This window comes from Chenopodium quinoa, unplaced genomic scaffold (genome assembly GCF_001683475.1).
Source record: "Chenopodium quinoa cultivar QQ74 unplaced genomic scaffold, ASM168347v1, whole genome shotgun sequence".
NCBI lineage: Eukaryota > Viridiplantae > Streptophyta > Magnoliopsida > Caryophyllales > Amaranthaceae > Chenopodium > Chenopodium quinoa.
Window position 1 is genome coordinate 1,452,565 of NW_018743285.1, and position 20,119 is coordinate 1,472,683.

Here is a 20,119-nt window from a genome sequence, read left to right on the forward strand (position 1 = left end):
TTACTTGTTGTAGTGGGAATGGATCGGAACAATCAAATGTTCCCCATTGCATGAGCTGTAGTTGAGGTTGAAAAAACAGATACTTGGACCTGGTTTCTTTCCCTCCTTGCAAATGACTTGGGAGCACAATAAGGGGCTAGTTACACTTTCATGTCAGACCAGCAAGCTGTTGCTGATGTGTTCCCAGAGGCGGCTGAGACAAGGGTTTTTGCCAGGCATGTATACTACAATTTCAGAACCGTGTTTGGAGGAGGGCTTGAATATAAGAAGCAATTCTAGATAATTGCTAAGAGCAACACAGAGAATGACTTTATAGCTAACATTGCTCAGATGAGAGCAATATCAGAAGATGCAACAGAGGATTGCTAAAGAGAAATTACAAGAAGTGGTGTAGGGAATTCTACACCCCTATGTCTTGTTATCATAGTGTGGACAACAACATGAGTGAAGTATTCAATGCCTACAGTCTCACCTCAAGGCATAAGCCCATTATCACTATGTTAGAAGATATTAGAGAGGAGTTAATGGAGAGGTTCCACATAAAGAGAGATTAAATAGGCAAGAAAGATGTACTATTATGCCCTAGGATTCAAAAGATTCTTGAGAGAAATAAGATATGGGCAAGGGGGTGAAATGCTTTTTGGGATGGAGCTTTCTGTTATGGGGTGAGGCAAGGTGCTACACAAGAGAAATTTGTGGTCAACTTACAAGACAGAACTTGTAGTTGCAATGATTGGAAAATAAGTGGAATTCCTTGCAAACATGTTGTGGTAGTGTGGAACAAAGTTGATGAGCCTGAGCATTATGTGAATGAGTACTTCACAAAGAAGACTTATCTCAAGGCCTATGACTTCCTTCTTGAGCCACTGAATGGGCCTCAATAGTGGCCTAAAGCTGATGGTGTTGTTATAGCACCAAAGTTGAAGAAAATTCAAGGAAGGCCAAAGAAAAACAGGAGGTATCATGTGGGAAAAGTAACAGCTTCTGGCAGGTTGAGAAAGACTGGTTCAGCTGTGAGATGCAGCCTGTGTGGTGTCACAGGCCATAACAAAAGAGGTTGCAAAAATTCTAGTGAGGATAGGCAGCAGGGTTCCACTAACAACCACCCAAATGATGCAGAACAGGAACCAAATACAACTCCTACAGTTCCAATGCACATGAGAGGTGTTGAGGTGTACACTTACCCCAATGGATATCAAAGAGTTACTATTGTAAGCACACTAGCCTATCAATCTGTAAATTCTTCACTTTATTGATAATATGTCATTAACACTTGTTTTTTAAACCTACAAACATTCAAGCCCAGCCTGCTCCACCAAGACAACCAGTTCAGAGAGCATTTTACAGTGATTGTAAGGGAGATTAAACAGTCTACTCTTTTGGTCAAGAGTATCCATTGTCAAGCCAACAAAGCCAATCAACTGTTATTTCTAGTCAAGCATTCCAGGTATTCCAAGTTAGGCAAAACATATTCACTTAATTAATTTAAAGTCATTTCCATTCATTAATCAAGCCATTGATTACATAAGGTCATTACAGGACCTTGCAAGGTCTAAGAGAAAAAGCAAGCACTAAGGTAAACCTGATCTACATTACATTGATTTTTTTCATTACATTACTTCCTAAACATATACCAACAAATCCCTACACACACAAGAACAGCCAACTTCCACAAATCACAATTGACCCTAAGGTTCAGTGCAGCAACCCTTCTCATCTTCAGCAGCAGGTAGTCAATCTCTATTTTCCTTACATGCTGCTTAGATTGCCTCAGTTCCTTACTCATACTAAGGACTTCATTATTCAACTCCTGTTTGTCTTGCATTAACCCTAAAATTACCTCTGGAAATTAGTTGGATCCTCCTAATCAACCCATTTAAAGTGCTTGCAGCCCCTTCTTCCTGTGTCGGCATCATAATCAGGGCAAGCAAGGAACCTCCTACCAGGATTATCCTTTGTCCATGCCCTGCTTTTGGACACTAACAGCCCATAGTTACATCTCTTTGAACCTGCATTCACCCCCAAAACTGCTCATAGACGTCTCTTATTTCTGTAAATTCAAATTGCTAAATTTTTTTTTAGGCCACTTAATCTTTTTTCCTCAATTTTTTGAATGCAAATGAAGTGATTCTGATGCTATTAAAGAGTGTTCAAGATGAAATATGGAGCCAAATATATACCGCCTCTGAATTTGTTTTAAAAATGTAAGGCTAGTTACAACAGACATTTTTGGAATAAATTGAAAGTTTAGTACCTTCCTTTAATTTTGTCGGAATTTTAGATTTTTCCTATAACCGTTGTTGTAGGTGGGAAAAGTTTAGTACTCTCCCTTGAGTACCTTGCGTGATATAAATGAAAGTTGAGTACCTTCCTTGAAACAAATTGCAAAGTTTACTACTCAGTAGTGTATATTACTCATAACAATAAGTATGGTGTAGTAATTATATTTTATTATTCGTAAAATAATTATAATAATATAACCCATTATAATTAGTTAAAATTGAAAAAAAAAATGAAAATATAACATTGATTTGCGCATGATTTTGACATGATTCCTAAATTAATACCAAATAATAAAAGTTATTAAATGTTTATTCATGACCCTAAGGACTACATACAGCATTACCCAATCGATTTTAGTAAGTAAAATTGGGATATACAACAAGAAATAAACTAGAGTAACCTATAAGGTAAGGTGAAAAAAAAATGGTACTTCTATAAGTTTTCGGTATTCTTTCACGATTACTCTGTATTAATCAATTTTTACATTTTCAAAATTGTTTATTCATCTTCTTCGTTCCATTACTATTTTGAATTTTCTCTTGCAATAAGCAAAGCAAATAATAAGCCATCAATATTAAAATATATGGAGTACTTTATAGTCATTATATATACATCTGTGTGCATATATATTCAACAAAATTTTACTCTAATTAAATCACTTAAGCTTAATTAGAACTCCATATATTGAATGTTCAACTATTCAAGTTGGATGCAGTACTATTTAAGGGAAATTGGAGTACTATCTAGAAGCATACTAATGCAAGATATTCATGTCCCATTTGACTTTTAAAACGAAATTTCATTAACTATAATGCGGAGAACTTTTGTTTTTAGGGGCTTGCCCCTCTGGCCCTCTTTCTCACCCAAAAAAAAAAAAAATGGTTTTTTCCATTTTGGTTCTACATTCTCTAATACACAATTTTTCTCGCCGCATAATTTTTCTTACCATGTATTCAACACTTTCTCCTTTCGAATTAGATGACACGTTTTGACTTTTAACCTTATTTATAAACTCTACTTTGATTAGTGCCCGTGTGATGCACGATAGTAATAATCTTCTTTTTTTTTACATAAATAATAATCTTTTTCCCATAATTAATTGTGATATAATATAAAAATGAGGTAACTCATATGGTATAAACAAATACAATGCATACAGAAAAATAATAATAAGGAAAAATTATTAAAATTACTATTGAGAAAAAAAAAAAAGTTATTGTTGATTAGTTGTATTGTAAATATTAAAAAAAGTAGTATACATTATATTACGTTAATGATAATGCATATTATTCCCAATAAAACTATACAATCTAATGACTATATGACTAAAGACTTATTTGTAAACATGAAAATATTAATCAAATAACAGAATAAAATTTACAATAAAACTATTAGCACAACATACATGTAAATATATAAATTGCAAATAATATATCACCTTTATATCTAATAAAATAATTTCAATAGAAATAAATACTACTCAGACCATTAAAGGCAATAATAATCCACAAACAGGCAACACTAACCTATATTATTAAGGATTAATACCGTTTTTTAATCCCAACTTTTACCAATTTAGTTTCATTAATAACAACTTTGGATTATTCCTCAATAATCCCAACTTTGAGGTGGCCTATCATTCTTCAATCCCAAAAACCGGTTACCGATTAAATGGGTTTTTTTTTTTTTGTTAAAGTGACACATGTCACAAATTAATTGGTTAAGAAAATATTTTTTTAAAAAACCAAAATTTTAAAAATTCTAAAAAAAAATAAGAAAACCAGCCACCAGCCACGAAACCGGCCAGCCACCTCTCGCCACCGTCGCCAACCATTTCCACTTCCCCTTGTAGGCCGCTATTCCCCCACCCCCTGCAACGCCGTTATCCCCCTCCCCTAGCGCCGCTATTTCCCCTCTCCCAGCGCCCGTTTCCCCTCTTCCTCCACGCCGGTGATGCAACCCACCGCCTTCCTTCCCTCATTTTCCGACTCTCAAAATGCCTTGAAAACACCTTCCCCACCATCAAATCTCCCTTAAAACACTCGATACGCCTTAAAACCACTTTCCCCACTTTCGAAAACCCCCAAACACCCCTCCCCCACCATCGTTTTACCGTAGCCGCTAAGGTTTCGGGGTGGTGGAGGAGCGATTTGGAGTTTCTGGGAGTGGGGGAGGGGTTTGGTTGGTGTTGCGTGGATAGTGTTTTGAGGTAGGGGGAAATCGGCGACGGTCACCGGCATGGAATGCAGCGGCAGGCTGGGCAATGGTGGGGTTAAGGCGGGCCGGTGCTGGAAAGGGAGGAGGGCTGGTGGTGTTTTGTGGTTTTTTTTTTGGTTTTTTTTTTAATTTTAAGACCAATCAGGACTTGACACGTGTCAAGTGACCTGATATAATAGGTTTAGTTACCGGTTGGATATGAAGAATGATAGGCCACCTTAAAGTTGGGATTATTGAGGAATAATCCAAAGTTGGGATTAATGAAACTAAATCGGTAAAAGTTGGGATTAAAAAACGCTATTAATCCTATTATTAATAGAAAATTTTCTGTTTATGAATTGATGCACTACATGAACATGATATCGTCGCTCTTTGTTATTATATAAATTTGTGTTTGAAGCTATCCAATAATTATTGTTTGTTAATTGCCTTAAAAGTTTATTTATAGATGATAGCTATTTATCGAAAAAAAAGGATACACAAGAAGATGTCACTTGTCACTACGTCCGACATATCTTTTACTATGCAACTTACTTATAATGTCGAATGTAATAAATTTATTATATCAATAAGATATTTCAGCAAAAGAGAATAATTTTTTTTTTATTTTTGTATTTACTAAGATATTAATTTATTTAATCATGTAATAACAAAAAATTGATTGATATTTTCCTAGAATTAGACTTATGATATAGTTGTCGAACACATCATTTATTTCATAGTCATATTTATACTCCATTAGTATAGGAAATAAAATATTAGAGGTATTTTTAAAAAAAAATTAAAGTGATGTTTTAAAGTAATTTCTTTAATATCAATTATATGAATCAATTTTATTATTACTTTTTGGGAAAAATTCAATAATATTCCGTCTAAAAGATGTTCAGGAGGTAATGATTGTATCTGAACCAGTGGCTCACTTTTTCTGTAATTTAAAAACAGTTGAAATAATACTTTCGGTAAATGTGTATGGAAGAATTAAGAACACGAAATAAAAAGAAATACATTTTATGTAAAGATAATACATAAGATTTGGAACAATGTTATTATAATTGTATTATACAAATATTCTAAAAATAAAACATTTTTGGCCAAAAGGAGAGGGGGAGTTGGTAGGGAAAAAACAGCATCAGAAAGTAACATCTGTCATTCCTGGTGTCTGTTTTAGTATAATGCTATTATTTGTGATTTATAAATATTTTAAAAAAATAAAAAGAAAAAAAACATAGTCATAATCTTGTTGGAATAATTCTTTTAATGTGTATTTTCAAAATATCATTTTTTTAAAAAAAATTTAATTATTGATAAATTGAGATATTTACGATTAAATTTATGCATTGGCAAACATGATAAAAGAAAAGTGTTATCTAATTTAAAACAAAGAAAGTGTTACATAAGAAATATTATAATTGATTTAATAGTTTGTAATATACACAATCTAACATATCCAATTTATATGTTCTCATATGGTATTGCACGTTTTGTCATTTGTACTGCGAGAATTTCTTATCAAATTTTCAAATATTGATGACCAAAATTAAAGTGTAAACAAAGAGTTACAAATGGAGATATTAATTAATTAAATTATTGTTCATAATTTTCTTTTACTAACTTGTGTTTTACTCTGTTGACTTAAATGATCAACCAATTATATAGTTGATTTGACTTTTAGGTTGAGAGAGAGTGAAAGTAAGAGATTAATCAAAACAATCTAGCTCCACAAGAAGAGGTAAGAAACTATTTATTTAAAATATTAAAACTGGAGTTAATATAATTAAAACCGGTAGTGACAATGTGTAAACGAGTCACAAAATTGGTTTTATACTCTAATAAATAGAAACAACTTTAAAACGGTGATTGAGTACAAAAAGTGAATGAGTATAATATTTAAAAATTTCCTCGAAACCATGGATGTGATATGTATTGATATGGTAAATTAAATAATTTTGTTTAATCCCTCAAGTTGATTGCTTTCAACTTTAAATCTTAATCAAGAAGATGATAATTATATGGAAAGATTAGGTTTTTGATAAAAATCGACCACGTCAAAAAGTTGGCTCCGACAATTATTTATATGTTTTTTAAATAATCAACTAACTGTTAGAAAAATGATACATGAAGATTATGACAGGTAGGATTTGAGGCAGCTACAATTTTATTTTTCTTCCATCTTTTATTGTGGGTGTACTTGTTTTAATTAATGATTTCTTGACTTTAAATTATGAATTGATTAATTCTACCATTACTTATGGTGATTAGATCGAAGTCATATTATATTATACAATGACTTAAGAAAAGAACACTTAATATTCAATTAATTTGGAAAAGGGAATGAAAAAGTTCAAAATATTATTACCTTTAACTTTTACTAGCTTGTAATACTTTTATACATGTCCAAGGTTTTATGAATCATAAGCTTTATGACTTAAAGTGTCTCAATTTACAAGCTAATTCAAGGTAGGTAGTCCGATAAAGTAATCCAAAATCAACCTTAACCTATTTCAATTACATCGTATAAAAATAGATGGTTTAGATTCTAAGAACTTGTTCTATTCACTTAAAAATGTAATAGTCCAATTTAGTTTTGTCTAAATTTTTTAATTTGACCTTTTATAGTTAAACATTAACCATTTATTTACACGTACCATTGCATAAGGAGAAAAAAAAAGTTAAAATGGTAAGCCAATGTTAAAATTAGTGATTTAGTTTTAAGGGCCATCAGGCCAAAAAAAAGTACTTGCCATTGCAAAGATTCACAATCAAATTGGATTTAATAGAAAATGGATCAGATTGTAAGCAATATTTCAAAACCAAATTTAAAGTTATTATACACCCTTAAATAAGGTGGATTGCTAAACATCGCCTACAAATTACCAACTAAAGCCCACAAATTTCCATTGAATTGACAATATTGCCCTTGACCAAAAAAAAAAAAATGAAACACTCTCTCATCACTCAAAAAAAAATCTCACTCACTTTCATTCTACGTTTTTTTAAAAAAAAAAATTCAAAGTATGGCAATGTCGAGGCGGCAAGACAAGGAATTTGCGGCGGAGGGAAGGAGGTCTCACGGTGGAAAGGTAGGTTTTTTTCCCAAAAAAAATAAAAATTGTCGTGGCAAGGCGGGGCGCATGGGGAGGACGCCACGCCGGTGGTGGCGGCGCCAGGAGCAGACGCCGGAACCACGGCCCTGGCGCCTGGGATGGACGCCGCCGCCAAGGTTCTGGCGTCTAGAACTGGCGCCGCCACCACCAGCGTGGCGTCCTCCCCATGCGTCGCCGCCACCGGCGTGGCGTCCTGCCCGTGCGCCCCCCCCCCCCCCCCCCCCCTTTTTCTTTTTTTTTTTAAATCAGATTTTTTTTATGTAATTTTTTTTTTTGAAATTAGAATTTTTTTTTTTTGTCTTTTGTTACTTGTTTTTTTAAGTTTTTATTTTTGAAAATCAGATTTTTTTTTTTGTTTATTTTTTTGAAAATCATTATTTTTATTTTGATTTTTGTTTTTTGTTTTCTTCAGTAATTTTTTTTTTGAAATTAAAATTTTGTTTTTGTTTTATGTTTTTTTTAAAGTTTTTTTAAGTTTTTTTTTAACAAAAAAATCAGATTTTTTTTTGTTTGTTTTTGTATATTTTGTTGTTTATTTTTATAAATTTTGTTCAATGTTGTTGTATTTTTTTTTACGTTTATACTTCCTTTACATTTCTTTGTATGTTTGTTTTGTTCATTTTTTTTATATTTATTATTGCAATTTGTTAGTACATTTTTCTGTTTAGTTGTTAATGTTTTCGTTTAGTTTATTTTTTTTAATTTTTCTTTTATGTTTATATATATTTTGTATGTGTTGTTTTTTTTCTTTGTTTGTGTATATTTTATTCTTTAACTTATTTTAAGTGTTATGTTAATTTCTTTTTCAGGTTACTTTGCTAGTATTTTTTTAGTTTATTTGATTTGGTTTTTGGTAGTTATTTTTCTTATAATTTTTTTTTATGTGTATACATTTTTTAATTTTTTGAAGGTGTCGCATTTTCGCCATGGTGCGGGGAAGAATATAGATGACCATGATATGCCACCGGCCACTGTCGTGGATGTGGTATGTGTCATTAAACATTTATTGTTGTGTTTTTGTAATTGCTATATATCGTTATTCAATATAATATTTTTTTTTTTGTGTAGTGGATGGGAAAGTTGATGCAAGTGGGACAGATACTCTCTCAGGAGAGGGACAACATGACGACTGTATCTGGGAGATTTGCTATTGATGAGTTGGAACGGGCCATTGCGCATTGGGAGTCAGTGTCAAAGTGGGATTACTGATCTTTTTGCCGGTTTATTTGCTGAACATTTTCTAAAATTTGCAGTTATTGTTTAAGTTTGTAAAATTTGAAAATATTGTTTAAGTTTGTAACATTTGACATATTCGTTTAAGTTTATAACATTTGACATTATCGTTTAAGTTTTTAAAATTTGACATTATCTTTTTACTTTGTAACGCGCAACGTATGCATGCAAGATATAAATGTAGTCAAAAGTAGAATACAAAAAATCAATGTTTGTATAACAATAGCTACAAAAAAATAAGGTTACATAGAAATAGTGTACGCACTCCAAGTCTTGCTGGTACACATGACCATAAACATCTCGGTTTGAGGCAATGTCATTGTACATCAACTGACGCACTAAACCGTAGTTGTCTTCGCCCATCTGAAACACATCAGCCACGACCCGGAATCCGCAGTTACCATCTCCAACTACATCATTCCACCCGTCCAAGTATGACATGATGATGTTAGGTATCCTGTCCTTGTATGGAAACTGATCAATATCAACTCTTCCTATTGAACACATAATTATACACAGTTAACAAGTCAGAAGTAATCTAAAAAACATTGTATAATGTAAATTAAAGTAAGCTATTGTACCAGTTCCGGGAATATTCACAGACGAAGAAGACTGGATGACGATGTACGACCATGACCACGACCACGAATGTACTCAAACGCACTCCTGTTCCGCCGTTGGCGACCTCTAGGTCGCTCGACCCCTTCGGGGTCCTCGTGATCTAAGCCATGGTGGTGGTCGACACTGTCTATGAGGCGTTATCCTGATTGTATATCACGATCCTGTATTCTTATACTGTTATACAATCATAGTTATCTATTGAAGCCGACTGAAATTTACCAAATTTGGGTTGAAGTCGTGTTAAATTTCTTCCGCTGCTTGTTAATTTCTTCACTTTATGGTAATATCGTTCTTTTTTCTAATCAATTTCCTTGCTTTTGTGCTTGAATATCATTCAGATATACTTGGTTTTATTGATTTATTGTGAAATTACATTGAATTTTTATTTATTGTGTAGTAGTAGATATACTTGGTTTAACAGTATGGCGTGTTGCGTGCATGGGGTTTATTGAGAGTTTTAGTTGATTTACGTTTCAATTATTTTGGGTTTTAGTCTAATTGACTGACAATCTCAAATGTTGCAGAATTTCATTTAATTTGGTTTTATTTTATTACTCAGATCCTCCTTTTTCGTTTTCTCGGCCGGGTTTTGCGCTATGAACTCAAGAATTGGCCTGGATAGATTGGGTTTCAATTTTATGGAATTTCTTAAATATTAAATGACAATACATCATACCATGTCGCCGTCTAGAGTCCTTGAGAGATTTCTGAGTTGCTACTACTAAACAAAAATCAGATCTAATTGCAACTTGTTTTGCCCAATCAATCGCTTGTTGAGCATCTTCGAAGGGACCATCATGTACAAAAATCCTACTATGCCATATTATTTTTAAATACATATAATTATATAAAGATTAATTAATACATTTAACACAAAATTAACATAAGTAATTTCTAAAATTTTTATTTGTAAATTTCATTTCTATATATAATTTACACATACAAAATTAAACATAATTTTATTAACACATATTTAAACATAATTTCAGATTAAAACAATTATTTTTTTTTTGAACTTATTAACACATATTTAATTTCAAATTTATCAAAGTTAAAAAACCACAAAAATAACAAAAACTTTAAAAAAATTACAAAAAGTTTAAATAAAATAAATAAAAAAAGTTTAAATAAAATTACAAAATAAAAAATAAAACAAAAATAAAAAAATTACAATAAGTTTAAATAAAATAACAAAAAAAACAAAAAAAATTACAAAAAGTAGGAGTGGCGTCTGGCCAGGACGCCACAACCATGGCGGCGGCGTCCTGGCCAGGCGCCACTGCCACGGTTGCGACGTCCCGGCCAGACGCCACCCCTACTTTTCGTAATTTTTTCCCCGAATTATCTCGCTTTCCGGCAACGATGACGGGTCTCCGGTGTCCCTCGGCGATCCACTCCAGCTCCACATTCTTTGTGAGAGTGAATTATGATTTCGATAAAAATTAGAAAAAGGGCAAAGAGTCAAAGTAAAAATAATTGTGGGCTTTATGTAGAGATTTGTGGGCGATGTTTGACAAATCCCTAAATAAGGCCCAATACAAGTTGACTTGGCCTCATTAAAATCCAAATTGAATTGTACCTAAACAATACTTCAAGCCCGAACAAACTAGTTGACAATAATTTCTAAGCAACCGCTAATAGCTGAGGCCAAGTCCAGCTACCTATTTATGAGGTCGCCATAAATATGAACATTTATTATAACAAAAATGAATATTTTCTAACAAAACATATTTTACAATAATTTTGTAATTCACAATAATCAAATGTTCATTTTCATGGAGTATGATATTCATTCTTATAAAATAAATGTTCATTTTCATGTCGTATGATGTTCAATCTTATAAAATAAATGTTCATTTTTTTTATATTATACAAATTGTTGTGTTTGTTCAGTTGTATAAAATGTTCATATTTATAGTAAAGGATGTTCAATTAACATTAGCATTAATAATGTTAGACATTAGCATTTTGTTCATTATTAAAAAAACATATTGTTGATTTATTTAATTGGTATTAAATCATATAATTCAGCAAATTGCAAGATATCCATTCAAGAGAATTGAACAATTCAAGGTTTTTCACTTGAAACTTAAAAAAAATGTTGATGAATAAGAAATAACATTATATGTTCATTTTTATTTACAACTGAAATGATTAGTTATATAATATCAAATGTACAATCTTTTTTTTTTTTTCAGTTTCCTAGTCTTTTTTTTTATATTATAAATGTTTATTTTTATACATTGCAATGTTCAAAAATAAATTTTTACTTTTTTTTTCTAGTAAATATTCATTTTTTTTCTAGTAAATGCTCATTTATATTGCGCGACTCCAGCCAAAGCTAGATGGGAGCGGCCCTTGCTAAAATTTTGCGATTTCTAAGACCAATAACTCAACCCGAGCAAATTGCAACTTCACCATAACAAAGCCCTAAAGCACCATGACCCAAAGATAATAATTGACTACTTGCATTTTATTATTATTATTTTTCTTTTTTTCTTTTTTTTTTTTTTTAGGAAACAACTTGACCATAACTTATTTAACTCTGTATTAATCATCTGAATCAAATTGTCAGATCCAAGACTGTATTTATGGGTATTGGTGAGTCCATTTTTGTATATTAAAATAACGAAATTATATTACAAATATATATAGACTAGCTTTACTTAACCTAATTATGCATTATAATGTTAGTTTAACAATAATTTTGGGGAAAAAAAAAGCCCTATGTTTTCAATTGAAACAAAATAACTTGAATTTGTTTTCAAAAAAAATAACTTGAATATTATATGAATATTAATGTCAAAAGTTATTTATCGTTATTAAAAGTTTTTTAAAAAATGTAGGAAATTTCATGATTATAGGTTTTTATTTTACAATAAAAATTTATGTTAATTACTACCCGTGCAATGTACTTGTATACCCCATCCGTCCCTAGTTTGTTGGCTTACTTTGACCGGCACAACTAATTTAAGTGACTTTTTTTTTGCGATAATTAATGATCAATTTATATTTATAGTTATTAAATATCAATTTTATTATTTTTATAAATAAATCAATAAACACATACTAAGCTAAGTGTCAATCCCAGTTGGTGTAAAATATAAATATAAATATATATATATATATACAAAGTTGAATGAGAGTATATTCTAATATATCACCTTTGTACGTAGTGTAAAAAATAAAGATATATTAAAAAAAGAATTTGTTAAATGCAATATAGAATATACTTCATATATATAATTGCCAAAAAAATATGAAGATTTAACAAAAAAAAAAAAAGGGTGGGAAATTTTTTAACCAAAGAATGACATGAGTCGTTAACTTAGACCAATGTTTGAATCGTCTCAACTTAGTACTCAACTCCTTCCGTGTTTTAATAAGTGTTACAGTTTAACTGGCATATAGTTTTAGGCAATTTAATTGACTTAAATAAAATAAGTGGTAAGTGGGGTAGTTAGAGTATTAAGGAGTAAATAATTATAAATGAAAAATTGTGGGGTTGATAGTTTATTGAAAAGCAATGAATGTGAAAGGAAAAATATAATTAAAAAAAAAAATAATAGTACGGCCAAATAAGGAAGTGTAACACTTATTAAAACACGGTGGGAATATATAGTTGTTTATGATACTCGACTCGACTCGACTCATTATAGTTTTAACCCTAGATTAAATATAGGAAAAATTGCGAGGAAGGTTCTTTTATGTGGTCAACCTTGTGAGGAAGGTCTTTTTATGAAAAATGTGGCACAAAAGGTCCTTTTATGGCGTTTGGGTTGTGAGGAGGGTCCTTTAACCAAACTCCGGCGTTGACCTCCGTTTTTTCGGCCAAAAAAAGTCACGTACTGTGCACGTGACCACTTAAATTAGCCCTTTTTTTTCTTTTCTTTCCTCTTCATCTTTTTCCTCCCTTTCAATTCCACACCTCCATGAATGGCATTTCCGGCCAGACCTCCGCCCACCACACCTCCACCTCCGGCAATAAGGAACCCCATCCTTTTCCCCCACCCTTTCTCCCTTTCAAATCATTCATTACAATGTTCCAATTGGTGCTCTTTATGCATTTTCATTGTGGCTTTCAAATTCGGCTTAAATCTATTTGAGTGTTTCATTCATTCAAATGTTGAAAGCTTTGATGCCTGTTGCTGTGTATTCAATTGGAGTCATGTTTAAGAAGGATAGCTTTCGAGGCGGAACGATGGCGAATATGATGTCGATTTCATTTGGGGTTGCAATTGCTGCTTATGGTGAGGCGAAATTTGATGCTTAGGGTGTAACCCTACAATTGAGGGCAGTTGCATTTGAAGCTACTAGATTGGTAATGATTCAGATCTTGTTAACTACAAATGGTATTAGTTTTAATCCGATTACATCACTTTATTATGTTGCTCCTTATTGTTTAGCGTTTCTATCAATTCCTTGGATGATTGTAGAGTACCCAATTCTAAGGGATTCGTCGAGTTTTCATCTAGATTGGTTTATATTTGGGACGAATTCTGTTTGTGCTTTTGCCTTGAATCTTGATGTGTTCTTTCTTGTTGGGAAGACATCGTCTTTGACTATGAATGTTGCTGGAGTTGTTAAAGATTGGTTGTTGATTGCGTTTTTGTGGTCTGTGATTAAGGATAATGTTACCCCTCTCAATTTGTTGGGGTATGGGTTGGCATTTTGTGGGTGTTGGGTACTACAATCACTCTAAGTTGCAGGCATTGAAGGGAGGAAGAAGATGAAGAGGAAAGAAAAAGAAAAAGAAAAAAAAAAAGGTTGATTTAAGTGGTCACGTGCACAACATGTGACTTTTTTTGACCGGAATACGGAGGTCAACGCTAGAGTTTGGTCAAAGGACCTTCCTCACAACCCAAACGCCATAAAAGGACCTTTTGTGCCACATTTTTCATAAAAGAACCTTCCTCACAAGGTCGACGACTTAAAAGGACCTTCCTAACAATTTTTCCTTGAAAATAAAAAATAATAAATAAACTCTTAACATTAACATAAGTTCTTCATCCACTTTTCTAGGTAGCATAAACGCTTCTACTCCCTTCGTTTTTTTTTAAGTGTCTCATTGGGGATTTTGGCACTATTCATTAAACATAACTTAGACCAATGTTTGTAAATTAGATAAGAAAACATATATTCTTGTGGGTACTTGTTTAATCGTCTCAATGAGTAGGTTATTAATAGGATTAATACCTTTTTTTAATCCCAACTTTGACCTATTAATAGGATTAATACCATTTTTTAATCCCAACTTTGACCAATTTATTTTTATTAATCCCAACTTTGACATGGCCTATCATTCCTCCTACCCAACCGGTTTCTTAACCTGTTTTACCAGGTCACTTGACACATGTCAAGTCCTGATTGGTCCAAAAATTTAAAAATAAATAAATAAATAAATAAATAACAAAAAGAAACCAAAAATCACAACAAACCAGTCAGGCACCTCCATCCCACCGCAGCCCCACCGCCTCCTCCCTAGCCCCCAACGGAAACCACCATCTAATTAATCCCACCCTAACCTCCACTACCACTGCCAGTCCATTCGCACCTCCAAAATCACCAAACATCGCAACTCTCCACCACCAATCAGTCGCCACCCACATAGCCCCACAAATCGCAGCAATTTGCACCCTAGTGCCACCCTTAAACTCCCTGAACACCGCGAAACCCTCGCCACCACCCAAAACACCAACCACCACAAACCCTCAACACCAGACCCACTAACCACAACAACAACAACACTCACAAACCCCGAGTCTCCCTCACAACCAGCAGCGCCGCATCTCCCTCACTCTACCCCGACAACCGCATCTCCCTTACTCAACCACTGCTCCCTCGCATCTCTCTCACACTACAACCAATTACAACAACATCGACACCAACTGTCACTAACACTACACCGCAGACCCCCCTTAATAAACGCGACCAACACCAACCACTAATTTGTGGGATGTTGTGGGTTTTATGGCGATTACGGCGGTGGTGATGGTGGATTTTGTGGGATTTCGTGGGTTTATAGGTGGTGGGTTTTATGGCGAGTACGACGTTGGTGATGGTGGGTTAGGTTGCCAGGGAAGGAGAGGTGGGGATGGGAAGGGGAAGGGGTGGGCTGTAGACGGCGGCGTAGGGTGGTCATTTAGGCCGTAAAAGGGGGGCTGGGGGCTTTGATTTTTTTTTTTTCTCTCTTAATTGTTTTTTTTTTGGTTTTATTTTGTTTTTTTTTTTTTTAATTTTTTAACCAATAATTTGCGACACATGTCACTTTAACAAAAAAAAAAAAAAAAAATTAACCCATTCAACCAGTAACCGGTTTTTGGGATTGAAGAAAGATAGGTCACCTTAAAGTTGGGATTATTAAGAAATAATCCAAAGTTGGGATTAATGAAACTAAATTGGTAAAAGTTGGGATTAAAAAACGGTATTAATCCTTATTAATATTTAATTGGTATATAATTTGTAGTTGATGATAATTAAAGATATTAACGGTTAAAGTTTTGCATTGACATACGTAAAATGTCACTATGGAGCACTTAAAAACGGAGGAAGTATATACCACTATGGCACTGTACTTTTGTGATACCACAATTTTTCAACCATAATCAAATTTTTATGACTCAACTTCTTTTATTTCAAGTTTTGTCATATTAGTTTCGGGTTTTATGTGTTGCTTTCCATACTACTATTTTAAAGTTATTCATTGCGTTGTTATTGGTATTTGCGGTGTGAGAATTAATGAGGATTCTTGTTACTGTAATCTATACTATATATTAAAAGGCGTTCCTTTTAAAGGAACTGTGCCATGTGACACTCTTCAACGTATATAACACCATGTCACAATGCCACGTCAGTATTCAAAGTAACAATGCCATGTCACTATTCAAAGTACATGCGACACGTAAGCTCGCAATTTCATTTAGCAAAAGGGAAAATTGCTGGGAATAATCCCACCTTTGGGGCGTCCGCGATAAATAATCCTACCTTTGGGATTTTTTTAAATAATCCCACCTTTACCCCCTCGATCTTTTTTAATGGTCCCTACTAGTTATGTCACTTATTGTAGTCGGTATTAGTCTTACGTGGCTTCCAACGGTTATATTCCTTTTAAATTTTTTTTTTATTTTGTTTAAAATGCCACGTCCCTTAATTGTTGGGTCTTCTTCTTTTTTCTCTATTTCCAAATAAAATTAAACGCCATTGTTGCTCAAATTCCACTATCAAATTCCTCTCTTCTCTCTGAAATTTGGTTGTAATGGCTAGTAGGACTGTAGGAGGCAGATTGGTTCAAATTGATCATCTTCGTCAAGGTCATTTGGTTGGGGTTCCCCAAAATTGAAGTACAAATGCGGTGTAGAAGCTATAATTCGGACGGTGAGGAATGGTGATAATGTGGGTATGAAGTTCTATGGATGCCCTAAATGGCCTGTAAGTATGGTGGGAAGTGACAATTTTTTGTTTATGCTATTCAACTGTTTGTAAGATAATTCAATTGGGAAAATCAAATTAGGGTTTTCACATTCAATTGATTTTGGGTTTTTTTTTTTTTTTTTTTTTTTTTTACAAGAGGGTGATTATGGATTCTTTCAGTGGGTTAATGCTAACAATAAGGACCTTGAAGATCTACGTGTACGATTCCAGGTTTTTGAAAGAGATACTCAAGTTGCTGAAAAAGAGATTGAAATTGATTTCACGAAGGAGCAGTTGAAGAAAGTTGAGAAGAATTTGGGAATTAAGGAGGATGAGTTGAATGATACCAAAATGGAGCTCTGCCACACTATTATTGAACTAATGAAGGCGTCAAGGAATGAAAAATACTTCTCCATTGCTCTGTTTGGGTCATGGATTTTCTTTGATTTTCTGTTAGTGTATTCGAAGGCATGACAGTGACGTTGTGCAGATGATGGTAGGTTAGACTTTATAAGTTAGTTTAGGTTGGGAAATGATTGTATTTTGGGCATTTGTAACATGTATGGTGGGTCAAAGAACCTTGTTGTTATGGGTAGCAAGATATGTATGTTGCAATTATTTGATGAATTAATGGAAGTTATTTTAACAATGATTTGCTTACAACTTGAATTATCATATAGAAATGAACACATTGGTTAAGTTGTTATATTAAACAAAATAGGTTGACAATGTTTTGTCCAACAAACAAAAAATGAACCCTGCCATGGTTCATGCCATTACATTGTAATATGCATATCGACTTCTATAAGCCAACATGCCCAAAAGACTGTTCCCAAAAGCTTACATAAACAAAGTTTTGTCTAAACACTGATTAGTTAATTACACCAAAAGTGAGTCACAGTTCATGCCATTACTTAGTTGACTATTGAGTTAGTTGATGTAAGGTGGAACTTTGACTTTCTTGACTGCACTGGAACCAATCCATAGCTGATCTTGCTCTCCTTTGATTGGCTTGGGTCTGCACACAGATACAACAACAAATTAACATTAGTATAACATTATTTGCAAGCTAAATCAAACACACTTAAAGTGACAACATAAAGGCATATACACTAGTCAATGCAGATCCATCTAATGCAATGAATACACCTACACCTTCTGGGACATGAACAGTTATAACACATCACCAAATAAGTAACAAAATACAAGTTACAACATACAAATAAGCTATGTACAAGTAGGAAAATACACCTGGTTCCTTCCTCTGCCCCTGCCCCTTCCTGCTCCCTTGTTCCCACTTGAAGCACCTCTGCTAGAGCCAGCAACATTTGAACTCCTTCCCCTTCTTACAACATCTAAACCCCTTCCCCTTCCTGTAGTTTGATCTGAACCTCTTCCCCTTCCTACAACAACATCTATCCATCTTCTTCTCCCAACATTGGCAGCAGCACCTCCTATACCCCTTCCACCCCTTGATCCCCTACCCATTAGTATTGTTCTTCCTCCTCTACCAAGTATGGTAGGTTGAGCATTTAGGGAGTGGTGGGTTGTATCAATTTGTTGGTTAGAAGATGGTGTAGCCTAAGTGGCTTGTACAGATGTTGGTGTAGGTTGACGTGCAGCTGCAGTTGTAGTTTGTGGTGCTACTGTATGTTCAGTATCCTTGCGAGGCCTCCCTCTAGACCTTTTTGGAGTAGGTTTAGGTGGTTATAAATTGTCCTTATTAGGGCACTTTCTTTTATCATGCCCTTTCATTTGGCAGGGGAACAAGTCATTTCAATCACTGTTCTTGTCAAGGAACCAAATTTTTTGGGGTTCTCATATGGATCTTTGATTCGATTTTTCCTTGGCCTCCCTGGACCAATTTTAATTGGTGGAGGATCAATAGGCATAGACACTACTAGCCTATATCTTTCACCTTGAATTGGTGGAATGGAGCCTAACAAAATCAAGAAAAGAAAGGCATTAGTTCACAACTAAAGTATAAGACCAAAATGCATGCCTTAATGGTAGATCAGTTACCTGCATACACTGACAAATAAGTGTCCCTGTAGTAGCATTTATCCACAAACAGCTCTGGTTCCTTGCCCACAAAATATATGGAAGCCACTACATGGCAACATGGGATGCCAAGCATGTCCCATTTCCTACAAGTACAGCTCCTACTTTCCAAATTCACCACTAGTTGATCTAAGTTGTAATTAACATTAAAAAGGGTTTCAGAGGAAGGAGTTACTTCACATTCTGTAGCCTTTTCCTTCTCAGCTTCCAACTTCGATTGAATTCTTGGAGAAAGCATTAAGGTGACTTTCATCGTAGCTTGCCTTTTCACCACCAATCTCTGCATCAAAGCTGCTCTTATGTCTTCTAACATGTAGAGCAAATGTTTGGTCCTTGCTTGAATGATGTACCTATTGAATGTCTCTTCTATGTTTGAAGTAATTGCATTAGTCTTAACTGCAGGATTCAGATAAACTCTGTAGAATAATTCAAGCCTATACAATTTGAAGTCATTGGCTACATCCACATTCAACTCTGCAAGCTTCTCAAGTCCTTCATTGTAATCAGCCATATTGTATGACTTTGCAATCCTTCAAAACAATAATTTCATCTCATCTCCTCTATACTTCTTGTGATAGTGAGCAAATATGTGTCTAGCATTGTCTATGCTCTGCCTTAGGCAGAACAGTTGAGACACTATGCACTATACTCTATCAAATTACAAAACAAACTACAAAGAATTTAATTGTGCATAGTCCACTATTATAGGCAAAGTATATAGAATTAGCTCATCTAAATAATTAAGTTAGGAATCATACCTGATGCTCATCAGAAATGATTGAGATTCCTTCTCCTTCTTCAAGACTAAGGCACACGGCAAGCTTCCTGAAGAACCACTCTCAGCTAGATTTGTTTTCACCTTCAACTATAGCCAAGCACACTGGGAACATTTGGTCATTATTGTCCCTCCCCACAGCAGCCAACAACTGACCCTCCAAATAGGTCTTCAAGAAACATGCATCAACTGCCAACACTTTCCTACAACCTTGCATCCACCCATTTTTCAACCCATCAAAACATATGAACAGTCTCTGGAAAATTGGTGGGAAAGCTTGTTTTTCAGTGTCAGTTACAAGCTCCAATTATGTCCCATGACTGCAACTCTCTATTGCTTTCAAATACCCTTCAAGCTTGTTGTAGTGGTTATGCATTGACCCATGTAACAGCCTATGGGCATTGTATTTAACTTT

At 33.9% G+C, this 20,119-nt stretch overlaps 1 protein-coding gene and 1 pseudogene across 1 annotated transcript; one reads left to right on the forward strand and one right to left on the reverse strand.

The window, feature by feature from the left end:
* Window positions 1–150: 150 nt before the first annotated feature.
* LOC110735613 lies at window positions 151–15,791 on the forward strand (annotated as a pseudogene).
* Window positions 15,792–18,619: 2,828 nt separating this feature from the next.
* LOC110735614 lies at window positions 18,620–19,440 on the reverse strand. Its single transcript, XM_021915802.1, has 2 exons — window positions 18,891–19,440; window positions 18,620–18,807 (listed from the first exon to the last, which is right to left on the reverse strand). Exons 1-2 carry the CDS (start codon window positions 19,438–19,440, stop codon window positions 18,620–18,622), a joined length of 738 nt encoding a protein of 245 aa, XP_021771494.1.
* Between the last annotated feature and the right edge of the window lie 679 nt (window positions 19,441–20,119).